The 27792-nt window shown below is 62.6% G+C and overlaps 1 protein-coding gene across 1 annotated transcript in view; it reads left to right on the plus strand.

The window, feature by feature from the left end:
• Positions 1-683: 683 nt before the first annotated feature.
• Positions 684-27792, plus strand: part of KIF21A (kinesin family member 21A) — a 57957-nt gene continuing 30848 nt past the window's right edge. Inside the window, exons 1-11 of the mRNA XM_056107777.1 lie at positions 684-841; positions 19127-19349; positions 19422-19604; positions 20285-20434; positions 21717-21851; positions 21986-22153; positions 23276-23391; positions 24383-24578; positions 24660-24849; positions 25100-25163; positions 26145-26345. Of these exons, the coding sequence (XP_055963752.1) occupies positions 798-841; positions 19127-19349; positions 19422-19604; positions 20285-20434; positions 21717-21851; positions 21986-22153; positions 23276-23391; positions 24383-24578; positions 24660-24849; positions 25100-25163; positions 26145-26345 (1670 nt within the window). The 5' untranslated portion in view covers positions 684-797. The remainder of the gene's footprint in view (positions 842-19126; positions 19350-19421; positions 19605-20284; positions 20435-21716; positions 21852-21985; positions 22154-23275; positions 23392-24382; positions 24579-24659; positions 24850-25099; positions 25164-26144; positions 26346-27792) is intronic.

Raw genomic sequence — 27792 nt, forward strand, 5'->3', positions numbered from 1 at the left:
GGAGAGGCGGATGGTGGGATGGGAGGAACTGGGGGTCTCCAGGTCTGCCTTTGGGTGGGGGGGCTTGTGAGCTTGTGAGCACAGAGGGGCCCGGCTGCACAGGGGCTGGCGGGGGTCACAGGGCACAGGTGAGAGGCGGCTGCTCGGGGCTGTACATGGCAGAGGGGGCGAGGGGGGCTCCTTCCAGGCCATCCACAGCTGGGGAAGGTGTCCGGGGTGGGCACCCCACACAGGAGCCGCTTTCCAGCACGGTCCACCCCTGGCGTCAGTGCCTTGCCCAGGGAGGTCCGCGGCTCAGGCCCGGCCTTGCACGCGTCCAGGTCCTTGGCACGCGCCAGCCCGAAGGGCCCCTCGGGTGGTGGCCCCAGGACAGAACACCCAGGGGCTCTGGTGCCGATCAGGCTTTGGGTCTTGGGCCGCACGAGCCGAGCAGTGGTCAGAGGCCGGTGCGGCGGTGCCCCGCGCCTCCCGCGTGGAGCCGGCTGTGCGCGCGGGGCAGGTGCCCCCCGCAGGAGTCTCCCCCGGGGCCTCTGCAGCGCGGAGGGGCCCAGGGGGAGGGACCCCACGCGGGGGTGTGGACGCCCGCGGCCTCCCGCGGGACCCCGGGGCTGAGGGTCCCGCTGCCCCGGCGTTTGCGCGCGGCCCGCCCGGGACCCCCTGTCCCCGGCGCTGCTGCCCGGGGCGCGCGTGGGGGCGCGGTGCGGACTGTGACCTCAGCAGGCCCGGCCCGGCCCAGTCCCCGCCCCGCGAGAGGCGGGCCGAGCGGCGCCGACATGGCGCGGAGCTGAGCGGCCGGGATGTGGGGCTCCGCGGACGAGAGCTCGGTGCGGGTGGCCGTCAGGTGAGCGCGCGGGGGGCGCGGGGCGCGCGGGCCGGGGGCGCGCGGGCTTTGTGTCGGGCTGCGCGCGCGGCCCGGGTGGGGTCCGGGGTCCGGGGGTCTGGGGCTCCGGGGGGCTCCGGGCGGGCCGGCGGGGCCCGGCGGGGTCGGGGCAGCAGCGCGGACCACCCGCCTCCCCGACCCCCGCGCGCAGTGCCAGGCCGCGCCCCGCACCCGCCTGAGCGCGCCGGGCCGGGCCAGGTGCGCGGGGCCGCGGGCCGGAGCTCCCTGCGGCTCCCCGCCCTCCCGCCCTCCCTCCTGTCTCTCCGTCTCTCTTGCACGCGCATGCACCTATTTGCACGCTCGCTCGCTCGCCGCGCCCAGCCGGGTCGTGCCCGGACCCCCGCCCGACCCCGCCCCGCTGCACCGGGGCCTCGCCCACACCGAGGGGAAAATCGCCTCATCATCCCCGCACCGCCCGCACCGGGAAGTGCCCTCCCAGAAATCAGAAAGGGTTTGAATTATCCTCCGCCCTTTAGTCCTTCTGGAAAGTTCTTTAGAAACCCAAGCTGTCACCCTCTCTAGCGATCCTGGTGACACATCAGGGTGGCACAGGGGAGCAGGGTCACACCCGTCCTTTCCTCAATGGACCGAGCCCACGGTTGAGGTGTTCCGAGGCCCCGGGGCCAGTTTCCAGCCCACAGGGGCTGGCCGCAGGGCCCCAAACCCTCCCTGGTGGCCTCTCTGGGTGCAGCTCCCTTGCAGCGTCGGAGAACCTGCCCGCCCCGGGCCAGCTGTTGGCTGATGGTGGCCCGGCCTCCCTGGGCTGTGCACTTGAAGGCCGGCCTGGGCCCCGGCAGGCAGATGGGCCAGGCAGGGAAGGAGAAGCGTCAGCCCATCACCACTGAGGCTGGGCCGGGACACACCCATCCGCAGAGAAGCAGGCACTTGTGTCTAGCAGGGGGAGGATGCCAGGCACGCTGCACCGACAGGCAGGACGGGGGCCATGCACCTGCTCTCAGGCCTCCTGGGCGGAGGGGGCAGGTGCTGCCCCTGGAGTCAGCCGCAGAGTGATGCAGCCCCAGGCCCACGCTGTCCGCGGGCTGAGACGCATCCGGGTGTGGGTCTGGTGGGAACAGCCTTGTAGCCCTCAGTGTGGGAGCGCCCGCTGGGTGGGGGTGGAGGTGGCCACTGTCCGCAGGGACAGGCTGTGCAGTGCTGGACGAGGGGCTCCACATCCCCCGGATGTTTGTGGAGCCTGGGCCCTGGTCTCTGAGCGAAGCGGCATTCGCGGTGGACACGGCGTCCAGGGCCTGCTGCCCATCGAGGCAGTCGGTCCAGGCCTGCAGTAGCCCATCCGGGCCTCGGGACCACCTTTGATGTCGGTTCTGTTGTTACGTGGCCATTTCACAGAGGAGATGCAGGAAGATGAAATAACCTCCCCAGTCCGGCAGGCAGCAAGTGGCAGAACCGGAACCCACCGCCCGCTCTGTCCGGGAGCCTGGGTGGGACTGCCCGCGGCAAGATGGGGCTTGCCCGCCACACGCACCTCTTCCTCTTCCTGGTTCCGCGCGAGTTCAGCTCCAGACCAAGGCGAGGGTGGCAACAGGCGGGCGCTGGGAGGCCGCAGCCGGCAGCCCACCTCGGTGCCAGGCAGTGGGGGCGGGCTTGCCTGCAGGGGACGGGGGCCTGTGCCCAGGGTTTGGCAGTGAGGTGGGGACGCCGCAGCCCCACCCCAGGGTGACCCAGTGCACTTGGCGCTCAAGGAGAGCTTGGAGGAGAGCACTTAGACAAAGGGGCTCATTGAGGCAGAATATCTAAATTCAAAATATTTAAATTCGACTGGAGTGTGGCGTGTGGTCTGCGGGTCGGGGGCATCGGAGCAGTGGCCTTGCTCACCGGGACCTGCATTCATACCTGACTTTAATTTTGATTGGCTTCTTACATCTTTTTGTTTGTTTGTGGAGGGGGCTACACCTGGCGGAGCTCACTCCTGGTTCTGTGCTCAGGGCTCAGGACACTGGGAATGGACCCGGGACCTGCCCGCTCTGCCTCTCTGCTCCCGGCTTTGATTAGTTCAGTTTTAAAGCAAAGAGTTCTTTGATTCTGGTCCTTGACGGGGTTTGGGAAATGTTTATGTTTCATTGGAGCAGTTTGTTATATGAACTTACTGTTTTATGAGATCTGACGATCGCTTGGAATCCAAGTGACATGTACTAATGCATTTGTACTACTATGTTACGTTTCAAAGAACTTACATCAAATAATGTAAACAGAATAATATACGATTATAACATAAAATGACGCAAGAAAGTGTTAATTTCGCCTGTTAAGGTTTTCTTTTAAAAATGTGACTACCAGGGGCTGGAGTGATAGCACAGCGGGTAGGGCGTTTGTCTTGCACGTGGCTGAGCCGGGTTCGATTCCCAGCATCCCATATGGTCCCCCCCACCCCCCGAGCACTGCCAGGAGTAATTCCTGAGTGCAGAGCCAGGAGTAACTCTTTTTGGGTGTGACCCAAAAAGAAAAAAAAGTGACTACCAGCAAGTTTCAAATGAAACATAACTTTGCTCACTCATATTATCTTTGATCCACAGTGCAGCTGTATAATTGTTAAGTTTGAGGAAAAGGGTCAAGGATAGGCCCAGTAGAGCCCCCACTGGCCCGAGGGCGGCTGCCCTGGTTTTGCTCCTGGTACCATCCGCAGAACTATGAGGAAGAAGCTCAGGGCAAAGCCACCATGTTATTCATTGAGAGGATGAAAAATCACAGAAACAGGTCAAGCCGCCCCGTCAGGGACTGACCACACCCTTGATCAAGAAGATACCGGAATTTCAAGCGATTATGGACACAGATCGCACACATGAGTAGCAGGTGCACATCACACATGGAATAGAGGCATGCCCATCACACGTAGCAAACATATCTTGCATGTGTAATATGGACATGCCACACGCCGGTGTGATACAAACACATCACACATGTGTGACGTGTGATGCGTGACACAAGTACGCTACACACAGATCACACTCATGAGTAATACAGACATGGCTAGTGTGTGTGATACAGGAATGCAAATCGCACATGTGTCATACAGACACAGATCATAGGCCTGTGTGATACGGACTCGTGTGTTTTAGACGCACACCACACGCATGTACAGTAGAGTTGCTCACCACGCATGCATGATGCAGATGTCACACGGGCACACACCACCCGTGTGTAGTAGACACAGCACACGAGTATGATCCAGACCTGTGCGTCCTGTGCAATATAAGCACGTCACGCACATATGTTGCAGGCACACAGCACACATGTGTATGTGGGCACATCACAGATGTGCGCAGTAGGGCGCACACCACACACGTGTGATAAGACACACCACGCATGTGTGCAGTAAAGACATGCATATTGCACGTGTGTGCCGCATACCCCTGGCCCCGTGTGCTTCTGCAGGGCGCGGAGGGTAGCAGGGCGGGGCCCTGGGTGGCTGCGGCGTGCACGCCTCTGTCCTCAGCTGGTGCGGCTGACGGAAACCTTCCTCTCCGGAGCCTCAGCTGACGTGGAGCCGGACAGGGGAGCTACGGAAGCCCATTGTGTGTCGTCTCATTGTGCACTTGGGAGCCAGACTGTTTGCACGACCTTGCCAGTGCCCTTGGGTGGTGCCAAGTGTGCTGTGGTCTCACGGCTTCTGCAGGGGCACCTTGCCTGGAGCGGGCCCTGCCCCGCCCTCCTCGTGGGCAGGTAGCATGAAGGTGTTTACTGCACTTCTCACGCTGCTGCGGTGGCTGGGCTGTTGGCATAAGCAGCTGGGTAGGAGGAGAAACAATGTAACGTTTCAGACTGGGCCTGCTCTGTTGGCCTTGGCCGCGCGGTTGCTAGGGAGGATCCCCACCTCTCCTTCTCTGGGCCCTGCCTGCCCCACCAGCCTCCCCAGGCCCGCCTGCCCCAGGAGGACGCTCCTGCATCTCTGGGTGCCCCTGGGTGGCTTCTGAGTCCAGGCACTGCACCGAGAATGAGTTCTGCGTCCCAGTCACCCTCACGGCCCTTCCCAGGTCCTGTGGTGCCTGACGCTGAGCTCTGCCCCACGTGCAGGGCCGAGCAGGTCGGGGTGGAAGGACCAGCCTTTGGAGGCGCCTTGGCGAAGGTGGCTTTCGGATGCGGCTTTCGTCGGCTCCTCCCACCCTTCTGCGGTGGGCACGTACCCACCCCAGGGCTGGCCCTAGTTGACCCTCGCCTGCAGGGGAGCAGGGGCAGAGCCCCAAAGACTCGGGTGCCCTGGGGGGGGACACAGAGTCCTGCCCTCTGGACAGTGACTCAGGCTGGCCCCAGCGCTGGGGAGGAGCTTCCTGTGTCCCTGTTTGGGTTGGAACCTGGGCATGGGGCGCCCAGCCCAGCCCAGCGCCAGAGGGAGCCTCTTCGGGGGGGCTTCTCCTGACGGTCTGTGTCCCAGACCACACCACACAGCTTCCGTGCTCACGCACCCGAGTGTGTCCCTGCTCCTGGGGAGTATTCGAGGCCTAATTATGGGGTGTGAAGGACGCACCCGAAGTTCCAGTTCAGTGAGGCCCCGCACGAGCGGAGTCCTCTTGGCTGTTTTCACCACGATCTGCCCAAACTTCCAGTTCTTTCCCGTTTCTCGGGATGTGCTCTGTGAAACTTCCTTGCTGGGGTGGCAGCCTGTGGTTCTGCGTCCCCGCAATGACAGGAAGTACCTGTGCTGGTGTCTCCAGGGTCCTCCTGGCCCAGGGTCCCTCCAGGGGGGTGTCTGGGCTGCTGTGTGCTCCCTCCCGGGCCCTTCCCTTCAGGTGACCCTGGGGTGGGCTCGTGGGGGGTGAGCAGCTTCCCTGCCGTCTGACGAAGGGGCAGCAGGGGCAGCGCGGCCTTTCTGAGGGAACGGTGGGTCTCCTCGAGCGAGCGCCGCTTCTGGGTGCGACTCCCTTGTCCTGAGCTCCCGAGAACAGCCCGCTGTCTGTCCGTCCAAGGGCAGCCCGCCCACATGGCGGGGAGGAGGGGCTCAGAGCCGCTTTCCAGACATCCCCCCTGCAGCGTTCCCGGGTCTCTGTGCCCCGTCCCTGGCTGCAGGCGCTGCCAGCAGACCCCCCTCCCCCCCCAAACGAGGGCATCTCTGCTTTGGAAACTGCCTTAGAGCCCTCCAGGGCCGGTTGTGGAGGTTGAGTCTGACATTCACTAGAGAAGCCAGGCTGGTGATTGCAGTGAGGACATCTCAGTGGGGCTCTCGGGGGTAGAGATCTGGGCTTGCCCGGAGGGCTCTGGGGTGCAGCGTGAGGCCTGCCAGGAGGGTGTTCACATGGGCATGAGGGCATGGGTCGTGGCAGCTGAGCACCACCCAGGCCTGTGCTGTCCCCACCTCCCCAGCAGGCCCCGTGCTATCCTCTCCCCCACCCCCAGGATCACCCCGCCCCAGGCAGGCTCACACCCTGGCTGCTGTGGGCCTGGTTCATTCCTAGGGCATAGTGTGGGTGTCCGTGGGCCCTGTGGGCGCCCGTGGTCTCCCTTCGCTCCCGTGGCTGCTGACGAGACTGAGGCAACCCTTTCTGTGTGTTCCTTCTCACCCTGAGGACGTGTTTTGCCCTGGGCTGTCAGTGCCCAGCACGTCGAGATGGTTGGGTCCCGGGAAGGGACAGAGGTGATGGGGCTCAGGACCACTCCTGCCGCCTCATGTGCTGCGAGTGGGTCCCTGGGCAGCCTGACGCCAGCGCCAGCATCATGGGCTGTTTGCTGGCCATGTCCAGGTGGGGGTGAGTCACCCTTGAACCTTCTCACGTGGCGTGTGGGCCTTCGGCGCGGCTGTGCCAACTGCGGCGTCTTCCCGCAGGCCTCTGCCGTAGTGGTCCTTCCTGTTGTATGAACAAGCGTCCACGTGCTCCCTGGGGTCAAGGAGAGTCTTCCGTCATATTTCACCGGCTGGTTTACCTGGTAGGAGAGGCTGGGGACCAGCTTTTACATAGCGAACATCTTTCCTCTCCTCTCGCCAACCTGGGCATAATCCGCTGAACTTGGCCAAGGATTATGGCTCCCTGGAAGGATAAAAAGGACCAGGAAGACCACAGTTGGAACGCACAGAATTTTCAAAATAAACTTTGGTTTTCTGCCCCCTGTTCAGCGCCTGGAGCTCTGGGGGTGGGGATTCACTGCGGTGGGCCCGCCCCAGCAGCCGCTGCTGAGAAGTGGCTGATGGCACGATGTCCTCTGCCTGGCTCAAGACCTGCCTTTAATTTTATAAGCTCCTTGAATTTGATTTTTCCTGCTACTGAAATAACATAATTACATTAGAAAAGTATCCTGGAGACAGCCAGAGGAGCAATCCCTTAGTCACTGCCTGAGAGTCCGCTTAATCCCCGGACTTGACACTTTTCTTTCCAGTCTGAGCATTTGACACTTTTCTTTCTAGTCTGAGTGTTCCGATACATTGCATGATACATTTCACTCTCCATCGGATACATTTCATTCTCAGCCGATACATTTCATTCTCTGCACCATACATGTCTTTCTCCTCTGTTCTGAGTCTGTCACACCCCCTGCAGGTGCGTACTTCACTCAGAACTACCGTAGTTGCATGCGAGAGGTTCTGTGTGCTCTGAAGAAGGGCATTTGACACCTTTTGGTTTCAATAATTCAGCCCGGTGTGTGTTACAGCGCAGATGGAAGAGGAGTCTCCTTGTCCGAGGAGTGTCTTCTCGCTTCTGGGAGCTGTGCTGGCGTGGTTCTTGGTGATGTTTTGTTTCCAGTAATGAATGCCACGCTGCCAACGGCTGTTTTCCGGCATTGGAGTGGGGTGGGGCCGCAGCTCCCCGGAATACATGATAAATGTCATGAAATCAAGTTTGCTTTCAGAAAGATGCGCCGATGTGTCCACCCGTTTAGCCGTCCATCCACGCCTGTAGCCAGAAGGCGTCCGACCTTTGGGTTCTGTGTGCCTTGGCTCAGCTCAAGAGCAGGTGGGCTCAGTGCCATGCTGTGGCCACAGGGTGGTGCCCAGTGGGTGTGGCCTCCTTCCCAGCTGCAGGGGGCAGTGCTGCGGTGTCTCTTCGGGGCGTCCTGCCAGTTCACGGGTGCATCTGCCCGCTCTGGGAGCTGCTGCCACCGTTCCCGAGGGCCCTCACCAGGTGTTGGCCAGTGTCCCCAGCCAGTGCCTGCCCACTGCATCTCCGACGGGACTGATCAGGGCTTGGTGTGATGGTCGCATTGGTGTTGGGGCCAGCGGTCCGTCCCCACTCGGGTCCTGCCCCTTCTGCTCACGTGGCCCCAGGAGGCCACCGCTGAGTGTGCCGTGAGCGTCTGCGGTGTGTGCTGTGGTCCCATGGGCTGCCGCGGGCAGGGGACAGCTGTGTGTCGTGGGGACCGGGCGCCAGTCCAGCCAGCCAGCACAGCTGGTCAGCACCACGAGAAAAACCTCCATGTTCTGGAATTTTCCTCCCTTTATTATCCTTCTGATAATTTTCCCCTTTGTTCAGATTCTGGTTCCCATGCACAGAGGCTTGGCAGGACCCCCCCCACCCCCCAGGCTGGGGACCAGATCTCGTGATGCGTGGACCCGCCCAGAGGCTCTCAGCCAGGGTTTACGACAGGGTCTCTGCTGTGCCCTGTCACCCGCTTTCCCTGGGCAGCTCGAGTTGGTCCTCAGAGACTGCCCCAGACAGGGCTGACACACTAGGCCCGGCCCTGAGCGTGTGCTGCCTGTCCCCGCCCCAGGCCTGGGTGCAGGGTGGGAGCAGCGCCTTCACCGCTCGGCTGGGCCATAGGCACTGGGCAGCTCCTAATGTTTCCTGCTGTCCCTGGAACCCGGCCCCAGCCTGCAGAGCTGTGCTTTGTGTGAGCGCACACACACACACACACAAATGCATGCACATACACACATATACACACAAGCATACACATATACATACAGCATAGCACATATCATACACCAACACATACACCACACACACCACGTACATATACACGTACACACAGTATATACACACCACACACGCATGTACCATGGACACCACATACTTTTGCATGTATACACACAGCACACCACATACCACGTACATATATACACATACTGCACTGATATGGACATTCATTTATTTTTGGTTTTGGGGCCACACCCAATGGTGGTCAGGGCTGATTCCTGATTCTGCTCTCAAGAATCAGTCCTGGTGGGCTTGGGGGACCACATGGGCTGCTGAGGACCTAGCCAGGGTCAGCCAGATGCAGGACAAGCCCCTGATGTGCTGGACTGTTGCTCCAGCCCCAGGCATGGATATTCACACGCCACAGACATGTACATATCACCCTCATGATAAACACTGACATCACACACACTCACACTCACGAGGACACTGTGTGGGTCCTTCCACCACATACCCCAGGGCTCACTTCTGGTGTCCGTGTCCCTGTCGGCTGCACTTGGACACAGCAGAGACCAGATGGCCACAAGTGTTTGACCCTGATGTGACTCGCGGGCCTACCCTCCCTCACCAGGTAGAGCTGAACCACGAGTTCGAGGCTGAGATCAGGGAGTGGAACTTGTCTGGTCTTTGTCCTCGCCGTGTTTGCTGGGGCAGGACTCTCCCAGCTGAGCTGGGGGGACACGTGCTGACCTCTAACCGCTCACCTAGCCGGGCGAGCTGCCGGCTTGTTAACCTTCAGTCCTGGTCAGGCAGGGGGGCCGGGTCCAGCCTCGACACGGCCTCGGATGACAGTCTCACACGGGAGCATCCAAGGGTTTGTGCGCGCGCGCACACACACACACACACACACACACACACACATACTCCACACCTGTCTGCACACGTGCAGATACACCCACACCCATGCTGAACACCAGGGGTGCATGCACTCTCTCTCTCTCTCCCTCTCTCTCTCTCTCTCTCACACACACACACACACACTCCGCACCTGTCTGCACACGTGCAGATGCACCCACACCCATGCTGAACACCAAAGGTGCATGCACTCTCTCTCTCTCTCTCACACACACACACACACACATGCAGTCCACACCTGTCTGCACATGTGCAGATACACCCACGCCCATGCTGAACACCAAGGGTGCATGCACACACGCGCACACACGCACTCACACACTCACACCCCACACCAGTCTGCACATGTGCAGATAAACTCACACCCATGCTGAACACCAAGAGTGCGTGCACGTACACACACGCACGCACGCACGCACGCACACACACATATTTTATGTGTAAACCAAGCAAGAACATGTCACGGTTCCCATTAGCTTGAAGTCGCTGAGGGATTTGTCGGGGTTGAACTCCGCCGCTCCCTCAGCCACGCTCGCTTCTCTCGTCCTCTGGTGCGTTTCCGTTTGGGCTCGGGCTGGGTAGGGAGCTGAGCCGAGGCCTTCACCAAGGCTGAGCTGTGGCAGCCTCTCGCCTGCCCTCGTTGAACTCGGAGCTGTTTCTGGGGCGGCTTCTGTGGGCAGAGCTGGGAGGGGCCCGCGGGGAGGACTCCCTGGCCCACGGCAGCTCTGGCTGGGACAAGAAGTGACCTCCGAGTCTCCCGAGGAGAGGCCCAGCTCCTGTGTCTGTGTGGGAACCTCGTCCTCTGCCTCTGATGGGCGGGGCCTGACCCTTGAGGTGTCCATCCTGCAACCCCTGTGACCAGGTGCCCACCTCAGGGCCCCGTGACTGGCCATAGCTGTGGAGTTGGCAGCAGGTGGTGGACTTTGAGCTCGGCTGCCGTGTCCCTCTGGGTGGTGGTGGTGACATGTGGCGGCTGGGTGGGGGGTGTGTCTGCGTGGTGGTGGGGGGCTGTGTCGGCCTCCTGATCTGAACAGGGTAGAACATGGCTGTGGGCACCCTGGGTCCACCTCAGCCCCTGTGGCTGGCCCTTCACTGCCCTTGTTGCTGGGCCACGTGGACAGGGGGAGCCCGGCCACCGCCCACATCCCCCGGGTGCGGTCTGCACTGCAGGGACCCTAGGGGCTAGGGTCCTGCCCACTGTGCTGTCGCGTGCCCCTGAAAGCTCTATTTCTTTCTTTCTTTCTTTCTTTCTTTTTCTTTTCTTTTTTTTTTTAAACTTTTTGGGTCACACCCAGTGATGCTCAGGGGTTCCTCCTGGCTCTGCACTCAGGAATCACTCCTGGCAGTGCCCAGGGGATAATATGGAATGCCAGGATCGAACCCGGGTCAGCTGTGTGCAAGGCAAACAGCCCATCCGCTGTGCTATTGTTCCAGCCCCGGGCTCCGTTTCTAAGAGCGGTTCTGACCCATCTCCTGGGCTGTGAGCCCGGCCTGCTCCCAGGCACCGCTGCTGCCTCAGCCTTTAGACCAGAGGCTGCGGGAAACGGTGGGCCAGGTCTTGGCTAACTGGGCTGAGCGCAGGCTTCGCATGGAAATCCCAGGCTTCCCCCCGGACCACGTGGTTCTGGAGTGACTGGGCACTGAACCACGTGGGTGAGGCCCAAAGTCAAGAAAAAGAGAGAGAGAGAAAAGAGAAAAACCAGGTGTGCCGGGCTGGTTCTTCTGGGCGCTGTGGCTGCACAGGGTGGTGTCGTGGCGGAGGCTGGGAGCCCGGGCGGGTGCAGAGACGAACCAAGTGCTAGTGCAGGAGAGGCAGCGGGTTTGGCATCCGGGCCCAGCAGGTGGGAAGGGGGCTGAGACAAGAGTGAGAACGGGGGAGGGAAGGGCTGCAGGGAAAGCCACAGTCCTGTGGGTCTGTCTGCGTGGCACGGGGTGGCAGAGCTCGTGGGTCCGTCTGTCTGCCGTGGGTGGGTGGGCAGGCCCCGGGCGGGTGATCTAGTGCCCAGGGCTTGCAGGCAGTGGCGTTTTCAGGTCTGATTGTGTGGGGAGGCTTTGCAGAGCTCATGCGCGTGCTCCGGTGTGGAAGAGCTGGGTGCTCTGTGGGACGTGTGAGGGCACAGGGACCCGGGCGCCCAGGAGCGACCCAGACCTCACTGCCCCTGCAGCGGCAGGTCGGGCCTGGGGGCTGGAGATGGTGGGGAGTAGGCGCAGTTCCCCTCTTTGGCTAGCCTGGACACCCCCCATGACCTCTAACATACCCCCCCCCGAGGCGGGACCCCAGGACTAGGGCTGCAGCCTTGGTGACAGGTCCTGCACGAGTGACCAGGACAAGGACATTCCGGCAGACCCGTGGCAAAGCCCCGGCCGCTCTTGGCTCCAGAGATGCGTGAGAGGAAGAGGCAGCGGGAGGTGGCGGGTGGTGGCAGGACTTGGCGCCCAGTGCTCAGGGTGGTGCCAAGAGGGCCTGTGGGGGGGGGGGGGGTCAGTGCCATCGTGAAGCGGCTGTTTCTCTCCTTTGCACACGCCTGCGTGTGTGTGCCTGGACACAGCTGAGCAAAGTGTGTGACCTGGTCACTTCACTGCTGCCCATCATGCAGCCATTTGTCTCAGAGTGGGCAGGAGACTTGGCCGCACGAACGTGTCCGACACTTGCTGAGCCCCTTGGGAGCTGCAGGACCGTGTGCGGGTGACCCGGTGACGGCGGGTCTCGCACACGCCCATTGCTCTCGGCTCCCGGGATGGCTTTGGTCTCTGGAGATGATGCCCTGCCCGAGGGGGAGGGTAGTGAGGGGCCGCAGCAGCTCCCGGGAGGCCCCAGGCAACCTCTTTCTCTCTGCTGGGCCTCTGGGCCTCGGCAGAATGTTCCAGCACTGCCTTCCTTCCCGTGACTGCCTCTGACCCCGCACTGTGCGCTGCCCTGCCCTGCCCTGCCCTGCCCAGGGCAGTCGGTGCTGCCCTGCAGACCTGCCTCAGCTGTCCCTTGTCAGCCGCTGCCTGTCCACGGTGCAGAGCAATGCGTGTCTGTACTGGTCAGATGGTGGGTCAGGCTCATGCATGCTGGTCAGACGGTGGGGTAGTCACATCTGTGCTAGTCAGATGGTGGGGGCAGTCACATCTGTGCTGGTCAGATGGCAGGTCGGTCAGGCTCATCTGGGGCAGTCACATCCGTGCTGGTCAGATGGCAGGGTCAGGCTCTTCCATGCTGGTCAGATGACAAGGGTGAGCCTGCTGCTTCAGTTCTTGGGCCTCTCCCCTTCTTCATGCCCAATCTTCAGAAGACTCTAGATGTCTCTAGAAGCACCCAGACCCCAAGCTTGCTCCTCTCCTCTCTGGTGGACATTCGGGCTGAACTCTGGTTCTGCGGGCATGAACTGCCCCCGCCCCATCGGTGTCTGAAGTTGGCCTCTGGCCCCTCACCTCTCCCGGGAGACCGGCCACTCCCTGCCCGAGAGCTCAGAATAGCCAGTGCCCGGGGACCCTGCTGGCCGCAGCCTGAAGGAGGTGCCAGGACTGCGTCCGAAAACCAGTCTGCCCGTGCATGGGGGGCGTCGAGAGCCTCCCTAAGCTTGTAGTCAAGGTCATGAGGCCGTGGGAAAAGCCTTCTTCCTCCTGCCCCGCACTTGCTTCCATGCCATGGAGGGATCGTCCAGAGATTGCTGGGTCTCAGCCTGGCTCCCACTGGCCAGATGAGGAGAGAAGATCCCCCAGTAGCGGGAGCCACCAGGGCTCTCAGCAACAGGCCCTCAGCTGGTCTTAGTTGCTTTTCCCTGTCTGGCTTTCAAGCCACACCCAGCAGGACTCAGAGCTTACTCCTGTCTCTGTGCTCGGGGGTCTCTCCTGGTGGGGCTTGGGAGACCATAGGGGAATGAACCCGGTCACGGTGCGTTCCAGGCCAGTGCCCTCCCCTCTGTGCTATGCTCTGACTTCCTGGGTCTTATCCATAAAATAAGAAAGTCGGACTGAGGAAGCTCCCGGGAGGTTCTTCTGGTGCCCAGTGTGATCGCTCGTCAGGGCCCGGCCAGCGGGGCTTTGGAATGGCGTCCATGCCACCCATCCCCCTCCTGGGCTCCACCACCTCCCTCCGAACACCCCTCCCACCTGTTCCTCTTCATTGCTCACTCATTTCCGTAGTAAATACTCCTCCACAGGGCCGGAGCAGTCGTACAGTAGGTGGGCACTTGCCTGGGTGCAGCCGACCCTGGTTCCGTCCCCGGCACCCCACGTGCTTGGAGCCCCGAGCACCACCAGGAGTGATTCCTGGGTGCAGAGCCGGGAGTGAGCCCTGAGCGCCGCCGGGTGGGGCCCAGGCCCCTAAATAAATAAATACACACAAATTAAGGAGCGGGCGATCCGGAGAGAGAGGGGCCACGAGACAGTGGCGGAGTGAGATGGCAAGTGAGGAGGAGACAGATGTGAGTATAGTTCCTGGTACCTCGAGTTTGCCTGATAAATATTAAGGGCAATTACGCCAGTTGAACGTATCCTGGGGGTTCCACTAATTGTGCCAGTCGTTGCTAAATCCCTGTGATTTGTGGGTACTTAGTGCTTCATTAATGTGGCGTAATCACGGCATGTGACATCATGACAGGCGTTTTGCAACTTGTTCTCATTGCAAAACCCGGCCTTCTACTTAGCACGCTGGTTCTCACAGGTGCCAGAGCCCCCGGGCTCGGGGGCCCCCCGCACCTGCTTCCTTGGTGTCTGGGATCCTGTGGGGGTCCACGGGTCAGGGTCACACACATCTGAGACCCCAGGGGCCGCTGGTTCCCGGCTGGGAACCAGTGGAGAGGGCGCGTGTGTGTCCCAACTGTGCAGGCAGGCAGGGATGCCCACTCATGCCAGCGGCAGTCTAGGCCCTGAGCTGACGCTGCGGCCGCCAGGCTACTGGACACAGGGGTGGCCGCGCCCAGCAGGGCCAGCTCCATCCCCGGGGGTGCTCGGCTGGGTACGGGGGCCCCACTCCCGCCTTTCCCCGCTCCCTTGTCACCACCCCCGTTCAGACTTAAGCCATCCGGGTAGTGCAGTGGGTCTGACGTGTTGGTCAGCGTGGGCGTGTGCTGCACCGTGGACGGGCCGTGTGGGCGTGGATGGGCCACGTGGCTGTGTGTGTGTGTGCGTGCACGGCAAGCTCCCTAACCCCTGCACTATCTTCAGCCATTTTTCCCCTTTATATTGACTTTCTCGTTTTTCTGTCAGCCTGCCCCAGGCTTCTCTGGTCTGTTCCTCTCCACACCGCTAGATTCACACTCAGTCGCCTTCCCTCTACGCTGCAAGTTTCTGCCACTCTTGATGTGGCACCTTCTGGGCCGTCACTTGCTGTTCCCGTCCTCCCCAAGCCCCTGGGGTGCCAGCGTTGTGTCTCGTCTGTGGGTGCTGCTCCCGGGTTTCCTGAGGCCTCAGCATCTCTTCCTCCCGGCAGGCGCGTGCCGACCTTCCTGGACATCAGCCACTCTCGCCCGTGGCCCTTCTGCCGTGGCCTGGTTTAATAAGGACAGATCGTGGCCTCGAGCGTGCGACCGTTTCCTCTGTCTCTGCCACAGGAGCTGCTGTGCCTCTTACGCTTCTGCGGTCGACTGTCCCCACACCTGCTGGCCCCTGCCCTCTCTGAGTCCCACGTGGCACCCGCACTCTCCCTCTCAGACTCAGTGGCGCCGGGCGCTCTGTGCCCTCTCCCACTCTGTGAGCTGACCGGGTTCTGGTCTTCTGGTTTTGGTTCTGGTTTTCTGCCCGTGTTTTCCCCACGGGCTGCCTGTGCTCACACACAGCCCGGCTGAGCTCTGGGTGTGTGGCTGTCGTTGTCTCTGTTCCGACGATCTCCACAGCAGGCACTTCTGTGCCGCATGAATGAAATCTTTATGGGCAGGTGCCGTAGCTTGGCTCTGGGGCTGCACTTGGCTGGGCCCGGGGTCTGTTCCCCGACGGGGCTTGCCCCCTGCCGCCCTGTGGGCTGCAGGGACGCCTTGTCTCCCGGCCGCTCCGTCTCCGAGCTGTGCCCGCACTGGCCTCCACCACAGCCCAGCTGCACCCGTCTGTGGGCAGCCTGCCAGCCTGTTCGGGCCTGGCTGGGAGCAGCCGTGCTCAGAAGCACCCTCGGCTCTGCATGTCACTGTAGATGACCCTCGCCTTGGAGCTGCTGGCCAGCTCCCGGCCTGTCCCAGGCTGCTGGCCTCCGGTGCGCCTGCCCTTGTGTGGGTGTTGCTCCCTGGCCCATGCGTCCCTGGGGTCTCCAGATCTCACACTGGGCTGGGAGGATGCCCACCTGCCTGGGTGGACCCCCGGGGCTGCCTCAGAGCTGGATTTCTGACTGCAGTGGCCATGGCTAGCAGATAAGTACAGGCTGGGCCCTTGCCCTCGGAGCAGGGCAGAGCAATGAGCGGGGCACGCTGGGCAGAGAGTAGGGAGAGGGCACGGCTGGGGCACATCTGGGCACGCTTAGGGGTTTCTGTTGGGGTGTTAAGGACCAGGGTCGCTTGTGGGGCCCCATGGCTGCCCAGAGTGCAGGCCGGGGCGGCCAGGACCAAGCAAAGACCAGGCGGGAAAAACAGCAGGTGCGTCCATCCTGTGTGACACCCACCCCTGCACCCCGCCTGGGCTGGCTCCTCCCCACCCCGGCCTCCTCTTCCTGTCCTGCACCCGGACAGCCGTGTGCCCTGACCCCACTCAGGGGCTCGGGGGCTGGGGCCCCTCATGGAAATGTGAAGGCCCCGAGGGCCCCCCCACACACACCTCCAGGTAGGGTCCAGGTGGGGTCCTGGACCAGACAGAAGAGGCGCAGCCCCGGCCCCTCCTCCTGCTGGCCGGCCTAGGGACCTCAGCCTGTAGGGTCACGTGGCCCTGCTCTGTGTGTGTGTGTGTGTGTGTGTGTGCGCGCGCGCGCCAGGTTGGGGAGAGGGAGGCTAAGGGGAGCCTCCTCTGGCTCAGGCTCCTCCAGACCCGGGAGCCCTGTCCCAGAGCATCCGCAGTGCCCAGCATGCGCCTGGAGGGGGTGAGGCGGTGCAGGGCTCACAGGGTCCCGGTGTCTGGGCTCACACCTGCTCACAGGGGCCCCGGGGTCTGGACTCTTCCTGCCCTTTGTCGTGGGGCTGGACTGTGCTTGTGGTCACAGACCAGAGCTGCCAGGGTCCCAGGGCATGTGGGGACACCAGCGGTGGATTCATGACTGAAGCCTGCAGGGCAACACTGTAGCCCCTGAACTGTCCCCTGGACCCCAGACTGTCCATCCCTTTCATCGTGCACCACGCAGGCATGCACACACGTGTGCACATACACAAATATACACACATACACACGCACACGCATATACACATGTACACACATACGCACACACATGCACGCACACACACACACACACAGCCGGGCAGCTGCATGGGGGGGACAGGGGCCAGCGCCTTGAGCCAGGTGGAGTGGCCCTGCCCAGAGAGTCCCTGTGTCAGGCCCAGGTGCCCTCATCAGGGGCCGCCTTCAGGGAGGTTGCCCTGAAGGGTCCCACGGCCCAGGTGCCTCCGCACCAGCGGGAAGCCAAGACCCCCGCCCCCGGCTCCACTGTCCCCGTGCCACGGCTGCAGAGTTCCACCCCACGCCAGCAAGACCCGAGCAGCACCCTCGGGAGGCAGGAGAGCTGTCTCTTACGCGCGCACCCAGCAGAGCCCCCGCTCCAGAGCTGGGCCCGGACCAAGGGCGGGTGCCCCCTGCCCAGACTGTCTGCGGGCTGGGGCTCGCAGGCGGCTGGCACAGAGGCCGGAATTCCCACCGTGTTCTTCGGCAGAGCAGGCTCTGGGCATCCTGAGCACTCGAGCCTGTTGGAGGCTGTTCCCAGATCCCCCGGGTTCCAGCCATACCAGGACCTTCCCGAACACGCTCATGTGCTGTTGTGTCGCCCAGACTCAGCGCCCCAGCAGCTCCTGCCACTGCTGTCAGCCTGCCGAATGTGCGTGCGTGCGTGTGTGCGCTGTGTGCACGCGTGTGCGTGTGTGTGCGTGTATGTGTGCACGTGTGTATTTGTGTGTATATGTGTATGTGTGCGCGCGCATGTGTGTATATGTGTGCATATGTGTGTACGTGTGTGTATGTGTGTGCGCACGTGTGTGTTTGTGTGTATTCATGTGTGTGTGCGTGTGTGCATGTGCGTGTGTGTATGTGTGTGTGTGTGTGCGTGTGCATGTGTATGTGCGTGTACGTGTGTGTGTGAGTGCACATGCAGGGGTCTCTGATCCTGGTCAGGAAATGGGGGTGCAGGCATCACCCCTTGGGACAGGTGGCACTGTTGGGGTCTGGTGCCCCTCTGCCCGCCTCTTGCTCTCCAGTGCCTGTCACCGACCTTGGCCTGGTGCCCTGGGCTGTGGTCCAAAGATGTGTCACGATGGAGCCCCGTCCATCCCTTTCTAGTCTCCGTGCCACATATGAGGGTATGGTCTGTGTCCCCTGACCCGCCTCCCTTATCCAGGCACCCTTGTCCTGCCCCAGTAGCCGTGAGCTGCCAGATTCTCCCCCATGGCTGGGCCGTGTGCTGGCGTGTGCGCTGTCAGACCTCCTGTGTGCAGGTCTGGGCTGCTGTCCTTGGCACTGGGTGGGCATGGCCAGGCATGTGGGGGCCGGGCTTCAGGCTGGGCTTCACACACACCCAGAAGAGAGTTTGAGCCGTGTCGGAGCTCCTGGGCTTAGTGACCCTAGAAAGCGCCGCTGTTTCCCAGAGCATGAACCAGAACCAGGACAGAGGGGGCCCCTCTCTGCACCCACCCGGCCGTCTGTCTCCCCGAAACCCACCTGACCATCTCTGTCTCCCGGACCTCTGCACCGGCTGTGCCCTCTGGCCTTGCTCTGTATGGGTGACCACTCACTGTCATTTGGGTTTGCCTCTCCTGGTGGCGTGGTGAGACCTGTCCGTGGGCCTGCTGGCCGTCCTTGTGTCTTCTGTGAGGAAGCCGATGTGAGCAGAGAGCTGTGCTCACGAGCGGCTTGGGCACCCGCTGTCTGGGGGTTGCAGCAACCTGGCGGCAGGTTGGGACATCCCAGGAATCCTAGGAGCCCGAGGGCACCCTGGGCAGTGCCAGGCGGTGGAGAGGCGCTGCCCGTGGAGTGCCCGCTGCTGCCCCACCTCCATGGGCTTTGAGGCGTGTCCCACCCGGTGCCCGCCTGTGTCGTCCGGGGCTGCCTGCGGCCTCAGCAGTGCAAACGAGCTCCTGCAGAAGGCGCCCAGCCCAGGGCCTCGAAGGGCTTGTTCCCGCGCCCGTAGTTCTCTTGGCACAAGCTGGGTCCAGCCCTCCGTGCTGCAGTGGTCACTGCACTGTTCCCGCTGACCTTCAGCTCTGGACAGGGCCTTTGTCCTTGCTCAGCCCTGTCCTGGCTCTCCCTGTTAATGGGGTCAGGGTGGGCGTTCCTCAGCCGTGAGCCCCAGGACCTGTCGTGAGCCGAGACAGACCGGGGGGACACAGCCTGGGCTGCAGGCGGGGGCCTGACGGGGGGTCCTCAGGGGTGCCCAGACCTGGCGCGTCTGTCCGAGCACGTTCCCAGCCCCTTCCCTTCCCGCCCGCAGAATCCGACCCCAGCTCGCCAAGGAGAGGATCGAAGGATGTCACATCTGCACGTCGGTGACGCCCGGGGAGCCGCAGGTCTTCCTGGGCAAGGACAAGGCCTTCACCTTCGACTTCGTCTTCGACCTCGAGGCCGCGCAGGAGAGCGTGTACTCGCAGTGCGTGGAGAAGCTCGTCGAGGGCTGCTTCGAGGGCTACAATGCCACCGTCTTCGCCTACGGCCAGGTGCGTGCGCCGGGGCCTGCGGGGCGGCCGGCCTCCCCCGTGCTCCCGCCCGCTGACCGTCCCTGTCCGCAGACCGGGGCCGGCAAGACGTACACCATGGGCACGGGCTTCGACGTCAGCAGCTCGGAGGGCGAGCAGGGCATCATCCCGCGTGCCGTGCGCCACCTCTTCCGGACCATCGAGGAGAAGAAGAGCAGCGCCCTGCAGAGCGGGCTCCCCGCGCCCGACTTCAAGGTCAACGCGCAGTTCCTGGAGGTGAGCGCCCCCCTGGCCGGCCCCGTCCGGCGCCACCCTGCTCAGGGGCCTGCTTGTCCTTCCCCTCAGGCCGTCCAGGGCCGGCTCTGCCGTGAGTCGGTGGGGCCCCCGGGGAGGGGCTGGCTCCAGGGCTGGGTCTCCGGGGGCTCCCACCGATTCTGATCGGGCCATTTCCATCCCTGTTGCTCTTTTAATCACCTGGAGTAGAGAACTCGATTCACTTCACAATTGCATGAGATGCACCTGCTGGTTTTAACCTCCTTCCCGGCTTCGTGCAGGCGCAGGGTGGGCCCAGGGTGGGCTGCGTCTCCTGCCTCTCCCCAGAGAAGGTTCCGGGTGGTGCGGAATGAAAGACCTGTGTTCTGTCCCCACGCACCCTCCAGCGGGGGCCACTCTGCGTCCACGGCTCGCAGCGCCCTGCCGAGGGCCAAGCTCTCAGTCCTGGGCTCGCCGGGCCGGGACAGGCTGCCCCATGGTGCGCGGCCTCGGCCGCTGTGTGATGGCCCACCACTGCTCTCCCCTTGGAAGAAACGCCTATTTCTGTGCCTCTAATGGCTGTCCCGCCCGTGGGTGTGGGCAGCAGGTGGTCACCTGGGAGGTGCGGGCGGGTCCCTCAGCGGGGGCGTGGGCAGGGGGCTCAGGGGGCCGCGCCCGAGCTCGGCTGTGCTCCTTGCCGGCAGCTGTACAACGAGGAGGTCCTCGACTTGTTTGACACCACCCGCGACATGGACTCCAAGAACAAAAAGTCCAACATCAGGATCCACGAGGACTCGGCCGGGGGCATCTACACGGTGGGCGTCACCACACGCACCGTGAGCACCCAGGCGGAGGTGAGGCTTCCCCGCCCCCGGGGTCCGGGACGCGGCCCCGTCATCAGCCCGGCTGAGGTCCGCCTTCCAGACCCTTGGCGTTTGGGGCTGGGCATGGCGCCGCGAGGCTGGAGGGTCGGCTGCTGTTCTGGGGGCCCGAGACGTGCCCGGGGTCCGCGGAAGGGGAGGGCGAGATGCGCTGCAGGGCCTGGGGGACTCACGCGCTCCACCGGAAGACGCAGGGCTCAGGGATGTCCCAAGCGTCCCTCCTCCCACAGCCCTTCCCTGGCTGGGGCTCAGGCTCGGGCACGACTGTCCCCACCAGCGGCGGCCGTGTCCCCCTGTGTGTCCCCATGTCCCCGTGTGTCCCATGTGTCCTGTATGTCCCCTTGTCCCTTGTGTCCCTGTGTGTCCCCGTGTCCCATGTGTCCCCATGTTCCCATGTGTCCCCGTGTGTCCCCCTGTGTCCCCGTGTCCCTTTGTGTCCTCGTGTGTCCCCATGTGTCCCTGTGACCGTATGTCCCATGTGTCCCGTGTGTCCCCGTGTCCCATGTGTCCCCATTCCCCATATGTCCTTGTGTGTCCCCATGTATCCTGTGTGTCCCCATGTCCCCGTGTGTCCCATGTGTCCTGTATGTCCCCTTGTCCCTTGTGTCCCTGTGTGTCCCCGTGTCCCATGTGTCCCCATGTTCCCATGTGTCCCCGTGTGTCCCCCTGTGTCCCCGTGTCCCTTTGTGTCCTCGTGTGTCCCCATGTGTCCCTGTGTCCGTATGTCCCATGTGTCCCGTGTGTCCCCGTGTCCCGTGTGTCCCCATTCCCCATATGTCCTTGTGTGTCCCCATGTGTCCTGTGTGTCCCCTTGTGTCCCCATGTGTCCCCATGTGTCCTCGTGTTCCCTCATGATGGGGTGGTTGGGTCCCCTCAGCAGGTCACCCCATATGTTCCCTGACTGTTGGGGTGGCCCGTGGGTCCCCTCAGCACCAGTACTCCCTTGGGCCCCCTCAGAGCGATGTCCCCTGTGTCCCCCCCACTGCACGGGAGGCCCTCATACTGCACATGTGTATGTGTGTGGACATGTGTGTCCTCATACTGCACATGATGCCCCCTTTGTCTGGCTCTTGATCCCGGCCCCTTGTGTCCAGCTCACACATGGCGCCCCCTTGTGTCCGGCTCAGTCTCTGCATCCCCGTGTGTCCGGTTCACAGGCGCCCCCTTGAGTCCAGCTCAGTCTCTGCACACGGTGCCCCTTTATGCCCCCGGCACCGCCCTGAGCTTGTGCCTGAGCCCACTCGCACCCTTGCAGATGATGCAGTGCCTGAAGCTGGGCGCACTGTCCCGGACCACGGCCAGCACCCAGATGAACGTGCAGAGCTCCCGCTCCCACGCCATCTTCACCATCCATCTGTGCCAGACCAGGATGTGTCCCCCGGCGGAGGGGGTGAGTGCCCGGCGGCCCCTGGGGAGGCAGCTGGGGGTGCCGGGCCGTCCCCGCGGGCGAGGTGCCGGGGGGTGCGGCTCCTGCTGAGGCAGTGCTTGGCGGGACGGAGCAAGTCGGGATATCTTGGATCGCAGGAAAACACGCCTGATAACAAGGAGGGGTCCGAGCCGTCGCAGATGAATGAGTTTGAGACGCTGACAGCCAAGTTCCATTTTGTGGACCTGGCGGGGTCCGAAAGGCTGAAGCGGACGGGGGCCACGGGCGAACGGGCCAGAGAAGGCATCTCCATCAACTGCGGGCTGGTAAGGAGGTGCCTGCCTTCCCCGTGCTCCTCTGTGGGCTGCCCCGGGGCCCGGGGTCCCATGCCCTCTCCCCACCTCCCCAGGGCTCTCCCTTTGGCCAAACACCTGTGCAAACAGGGATACGAGTTTAAGACCCTCCCGGCCCCCCGAACTGTGTCACCCACAGCAACCCTAAGTGCTTCTGGGATGGCTTTGCTCACACGCGGTTCTGCTCCCTTTGGTTGGAGACCCCCTTTTGGTGCCTGCATCTCCGGGAGGACACTTCCCACCCCCACCCTTCGGGGAGGGGCTTAGCCTCCTGAGCACCCCGGTGGCCGCTCTGAACCTACAGCGTCTTTAGACCCACCTGCTGCACTGCTGGGCAAGACCCCATCAAGGATCTTTAGCACTGTCCTCCCGTTGTTCATCGATTTGCTCGAGCGGGCCCAGTAACGTCTCCATTGTGAGACTCCTTGTTACTGTGTTTGGCAGGTCGAATGTGCCATGGGGAGCTTGCCAGGCTTGGCCTTGCAGGAGGGATACTCTCCGTAGCGTGCCGGGCTCTCCGAGACGGGTGGAGGAATCGAACCTGGGTCGGTCGGGTCGTCCGCGTGCAAGGCAAACACCCTACCTGCTGGGCATTCGCTCCAGCCCTGTAACTTTTATGAAAAAAAACCTTTAAAAGTTTTGGGCCCGCTCGAGCAAATCGATGAAAAACGGGAGGACAATGCTACAGTGCAGTTAAAAGTTTCTTAAGATGAATTTCCTTATGGTTTATGATCAGCAGCTGTTTGGTTTGTGAGCCTAGTTGTGTACCTGTTGACCCGGGCACACGGACATTTCTCGGGTGGGAAGGGGCCACAAGTGAGAGCACTTATGAAGCCCCGGTCTGGCTGGCGCAGGTGGGGAATGGCCGCCCTGCAGAGGGCCTGGCACAGCCTGACGGAATGTGCCAGAAGTGCCGGCCACGTGTTTGCTGGGGCAGGTCAGAACTTGTTTCCCGACGGCCACGCCTTGGGCTCTCGGCCTCAGCAGACTCACGTGTCTTCTCGTTCAATGAGATTCCCTTGAGAAGGCAGCGGCTGCCCCCCCCACCGACCCTTCTCATGTTCCTAATCTGGAGCCTTTATCGCGTCTCTGCAGCTGGCTCTGGGCAACGTGATCAGCGCTTTGGGGGACAAGAGCAAGAGGGCGACCCACGTGCCCTACAGGGACTCCAAGCTGACGCGGCTGCTGCAGGACTCACTTGGCGGCAACAGGTGGGTCTGCTGTCGGGGGTGAGCTCGGGCATCCTCCTGGGCTGTCAGCTGTGAGTTTGGGTGTCCGCCTGGGCTGTTGGGTGTGAGCTTGGCCATCCATCTGTGCAGTCACGCGTGAGCTTGGGCGTCTGCCTGTGCTGTCGGGTGTGAGCTTGTCTGTCCTCCTGTGTTGTCACGCATGAACTTGGGCATCCGCCTGTGCCGTCGGGTGTGAGCTCGGGCATCCACCTGTGCTGTCAGTTGTGAGCTTGGCCGTCCACCTGTGCTGTCACGCGTGATCTTGGGCATCCTCCTGTGCTGTCAGTTGTGAGCTTGGCCGTCCACCTGTGCTGTCACGCGTGATCTTGGGCATCCTCCTGTGCTGTCAGTTGTGAGCTCGGCCGTCCACCTGTGCTGTCACGCGTGATCTTGGGCATCCTCCTGTGCTGTCAGTTGTGAGCTCGGCCGTCCACCTGTGCTGTCATGCGTGATCTTGGGCATCCTCCTGTGCTGTCAGTTGTGAGCTCGGCCGTCCACCTGTGCTGTCACGCGTGATCTTGGGCGTCTGCCTGTGCTGTTGGGTGTGAGCTCGAGCATCCACCTGTACTGTCAGGTGTGAGCTTGGCTGTCCGCATGTGCTGTTACTCATGAGATTGGTCATCCACTTGTGCCATCGGGTGTGAGCTCAGGCATCCACCTGTGCTGTCGGGTATAAGCTTGGCCATCCGCCTGTGCTGTCACGTGTGAGCTCGGGCGTCCACCTGTGCTGTCGAGTTGAGCTCGGGCATCCACCTGTGGTGTCACACGTGAGCTCAGGCATCTGCCTGTGCCATCTGTTGTGAGCTCGGGCATCCGCCTGTGCTGTCGGGGGTGAGCTCAGGCGTCCGCCTGTGCTGTCAGGCGTGAGCTGGGCGTCCACCTGCTGTCGGGAGAGCGCGTGTTCCTTGAGGGCTGGTTGCACCGTTCTCGCCCTGCGGAGCCTCTGCCGATGCTCTGTGCCCCTGACTTCCAGCCAGACCGTCATGATCGCCTGTGTCAGCCCATCGGACAGAGACTTCATGGAGACCCTGAACACCCTCAAATACGCCAACCGGGCTAGAAACATCAAGAACAAGGTGATGGTCAACCAGGACCGCGCCAGCCAGCAGATCAGCGCGCTGCGGGGCGAGATTGCACGGCTGCAGGTGGAGCTCATGGAGTACAAGACCGTAAGCAGCGGGCCAGGCACGGGCGGGCGGGTCACCTCTCTCCGCCTGGGTGGGACCCCAGGTGACGCTCCGCCGCCCTAGGGCAAGCGCATCATTGACGAGCAGGGCGTGGAGAGCATCAACGACATGTTCCACGAGAACGCCATGCTGCAGACGGAGAACAGCAACCTGCGTGTGCGCATCAAGGCCATGCAGGAGACCATGGACGCGCTGCGGGCCCGCGTCACGCAGCTGGCCAGCGAGCAGGCCGGCCAGGTTCTGGCCAGAGCGGGTGAGCTCCCGCGGGCGGCTGGGGCTCCGAGGGGCCCCGAGCCCAGGGGGGACGGTGGGGCGCCCCCGCGCAGGGACGCGGCTCGGGGATCCTCTGGGCTTTCGTTCCTGTTGACACTTTGCTCTCGGGGAATCCTGGGGCTGATTTAAGCTTCGGGCCACACTGCGCCTGGGGCCGGATGGTGCTGGGGTCTGCAGCCCCTCGGCATGCTCCAGCCCTGCACGACCCTCACGTCGCCCTCTGCCTGCAGGTGAAGGGAACGAGGAGATCGGCAACATGATCCACAGCTACATCAAGGAGATCGAAGACCTCAGGTACGGCCGAGTGGGGCATCTCCAGCCCGAGGGGCTGTCCCCTGGCCTTTGGGTGCCCCAGCCCGAGGGGCTGTCCCCTGACCTTCGGCTGCTCCTGCGATGAGGGCCCTGGGGACGTGCCTGCCCATGACGTCCCCTTGCAACGTCCTGTGCTCCTGCCCGCTGTGCCCTGAGGGCCGAGGCACCCAAAGGTGCCTTCACCTAGTGAATTCCAGGCTCCACGGCTCCCCCAGTGACCGGGGCAGGTGCTTGCCTCCTCCCTCTGTGCTGGGAGACCCCCACCCCCCTGTTCTGACGCCCCCCACCCCACACTCCCTCCTGGGGCCTGGAGGTGCCAGAGCTGGAATCTCTGCTCTCTGCCCATGGCACTGCGCTGGGCCTCTGCTCCGACCACTGAGCTCTCTCCTCCTGCCAGTGCCAGTGGGCTTCCGGCCACTGCCTGCCTGGGCCCGCGGCCCATCTCCTCCCACGCCCTTCACTCTCCCTGCAGGCAGATTCCTGCGGTCAGTCACTGGGTCCGTGTAGCCTTCCCTGCTGGCCATGTCCTGCTCTGGGCCTGGGCGTCCTCCTGGACTCCCTGGGGTGGGGCCACTCGGAGCCCCTTCCTCTCCCCTCCCCTCTCCCAGACAGGCTGCCTCTGGCCCTCCCTGTGGTGGTCCTGGGCCGGCAGAGAGTGACCCTCAGCTGTTCCGCCAGCTCCCGTGCCCGCTGGGCAGAGCCAGAGCCTCCCAGCCTCCTCTGGGGGGGCTGATGGCTCTGCCTGTGATGAGCTGGGATGTGCCCTGAGCTCCCTGGCAGGGGTGGGTAGGGGTCAGGGGCTCGTGGCCTGCCTCCGAGTGAGACGTTTCTGGCGACTCCACGGGCATTCCAGCCTGCAAGACGCTGCCTGGGCCGTGCCCGTCCTGGCATGGGTCAGACTCACACTTTGTCCCCGTGTCCCCACCTGGTGCCCATGGTCCCAGCTGAGTCCTCTGTTCCCAGGGCCAAGCTGCTGGAAAGCGAAGCCGTGAACGAGAACCTGCGGAAGAGCCTGACGCGGGCGACCGCCAGGTCCCCTTACTTCAGTGCCTCCTCCGCCTTCTCCCCGGTCCTGTCCTCAGACAAGGAGACCCTCGAGGTTATCGACCTGGCCAAGAAGGACCTGGAGAAGCTGAAGAGGAAAGAGAGGAAGAAGAAGAAAAGGTAGGGTCTGGAGGCCCCGTGTGAAGCCCCAGGTCTCTTGTTTTTCGGGACGTTTGATGTGCACCTCAGGGTGCAGTCTCGTGAGTACGTTAGTGAAATGTTCCCTGGGTGGTCAGAGGTCCCGGCCACGTGCTCCCGTGGCCTCTCTCTGGTGAGAGGGGCGTCAGTGCTCCTGTGGCAGTGAGCTCTGCCCCACAGTGCAGTGCCGTTGCAGGTGATTTCATTTCTCAGTCGGCCGCTTCTGCACTCGGCGTCTTTCCCGGGCACTTCACCCTGAGTCTGTCTCGTCTCTGTGCGTGGCTGTGCGTGTGCGTCTCACACGCCCCCTGTCACCCCGCGCTTGCTCTTGCCAAAGGCTCACCCCACCCTCCCGTCCCTGCCTGCTGCCCCCGCTGCCCTGTGCGAGTGTGTGAGAGGCGTCTGCCCAGAGCGCGGCCAAAGCTAACTCTGCTCCCGCTCTCTCCCGCCGCTCCCCCCGCCCTGGCTCCTTCTCCCAAGTCCCAAACAGGCCGGTTCCGGGAGGAGGAGAAAGTGGGCAGTGTGGTTCAGTGCAGGGAATTCTGATCCCAGAGTTGATTGCCGTTGCTTGGGGTATTTTCTCAGTATGTCAGAGCACGTTAAGCCTTTTGGGCTGGATATTTGAAAGGAGGCCAAGTGTTTTCTTTGTCCATGGTTCCTTTCTTTTTTTTTGCTTTTTGGGTCACACCCGGCGATGCACAGGGGTTACTCCTGGCTCATGCACTCAGGAGTTACTCCTGGCGGTGCTCGGGGGACCATATGGGATGCTGGGAATCAAACCCGGGTTGGTCACATGCAAGGCAGATGTCCTACCTGTTGTGCTATCGCTCGATCCCCTGTCCGTGGTTTCTTACGGAGGATGCACCTGGAAAAATGGCCGTGATCTGTGCCCTTTTCTCTGCTTGCTGAAGTCCGTGGAGAAACTTACTCAGGCAGCCGGGAGTTCTTCCTGCATCAGGAGCTTATCAAGGTGTTGGCGGCCTGTGCTCTTCAGACCAGGGCAGCAGCGTGTCCTCAGGTTGCAGGGCCTGGCTGCACTGGGCCATCTACCTGTGCCCAGGAGGGTGGGGCTGAAGCCCCTCTCCTCAACACCACTTCTTTCTGAGTGCTTCTGGAGTGGCCAGCAGCGGTCGGGCATAGAAACGTCTGGGCGTGTAGCTCGGTGGTTAAGCACTCACCTCGCTCGTGTGAGGGCCTGGCTTGATCCCAGCAACTAAGAAATACTGTCAGAGAAAAGAGAAGACGCGGCACCTGTGGGGGCGAGGGTCAGCGCCGAGGCCTGGCCCAACACCCCCAGAGGCCTGAGCAAAGTGAGGTGTGACCTGACAAACCTAAGCTACCTGAGGAAGGACAAAAGAGTGTTATCCTATCCTAAGATTTTACGGTGTCCCTTGAGAAAGGACTGTAGAGGCAGGTTTCTGTGGAGGCA

The sequence above is a fragment of the Sorex fumeus genome, unplaced genomic scaffold (assembly GCF_029834395.1).
Source record: "Sorex fumeus unplaced genomic scaffold, SorFum_2.1 ptg000177l, whole genome shotgun sequence".
In the NCBI taxonomy this organism is placed as follows: Eukaryota; Metazoa; Chordata; class Mammalia; order Eulipotyphla; family Soricidae; genus Sorex; species Sorex fumeus.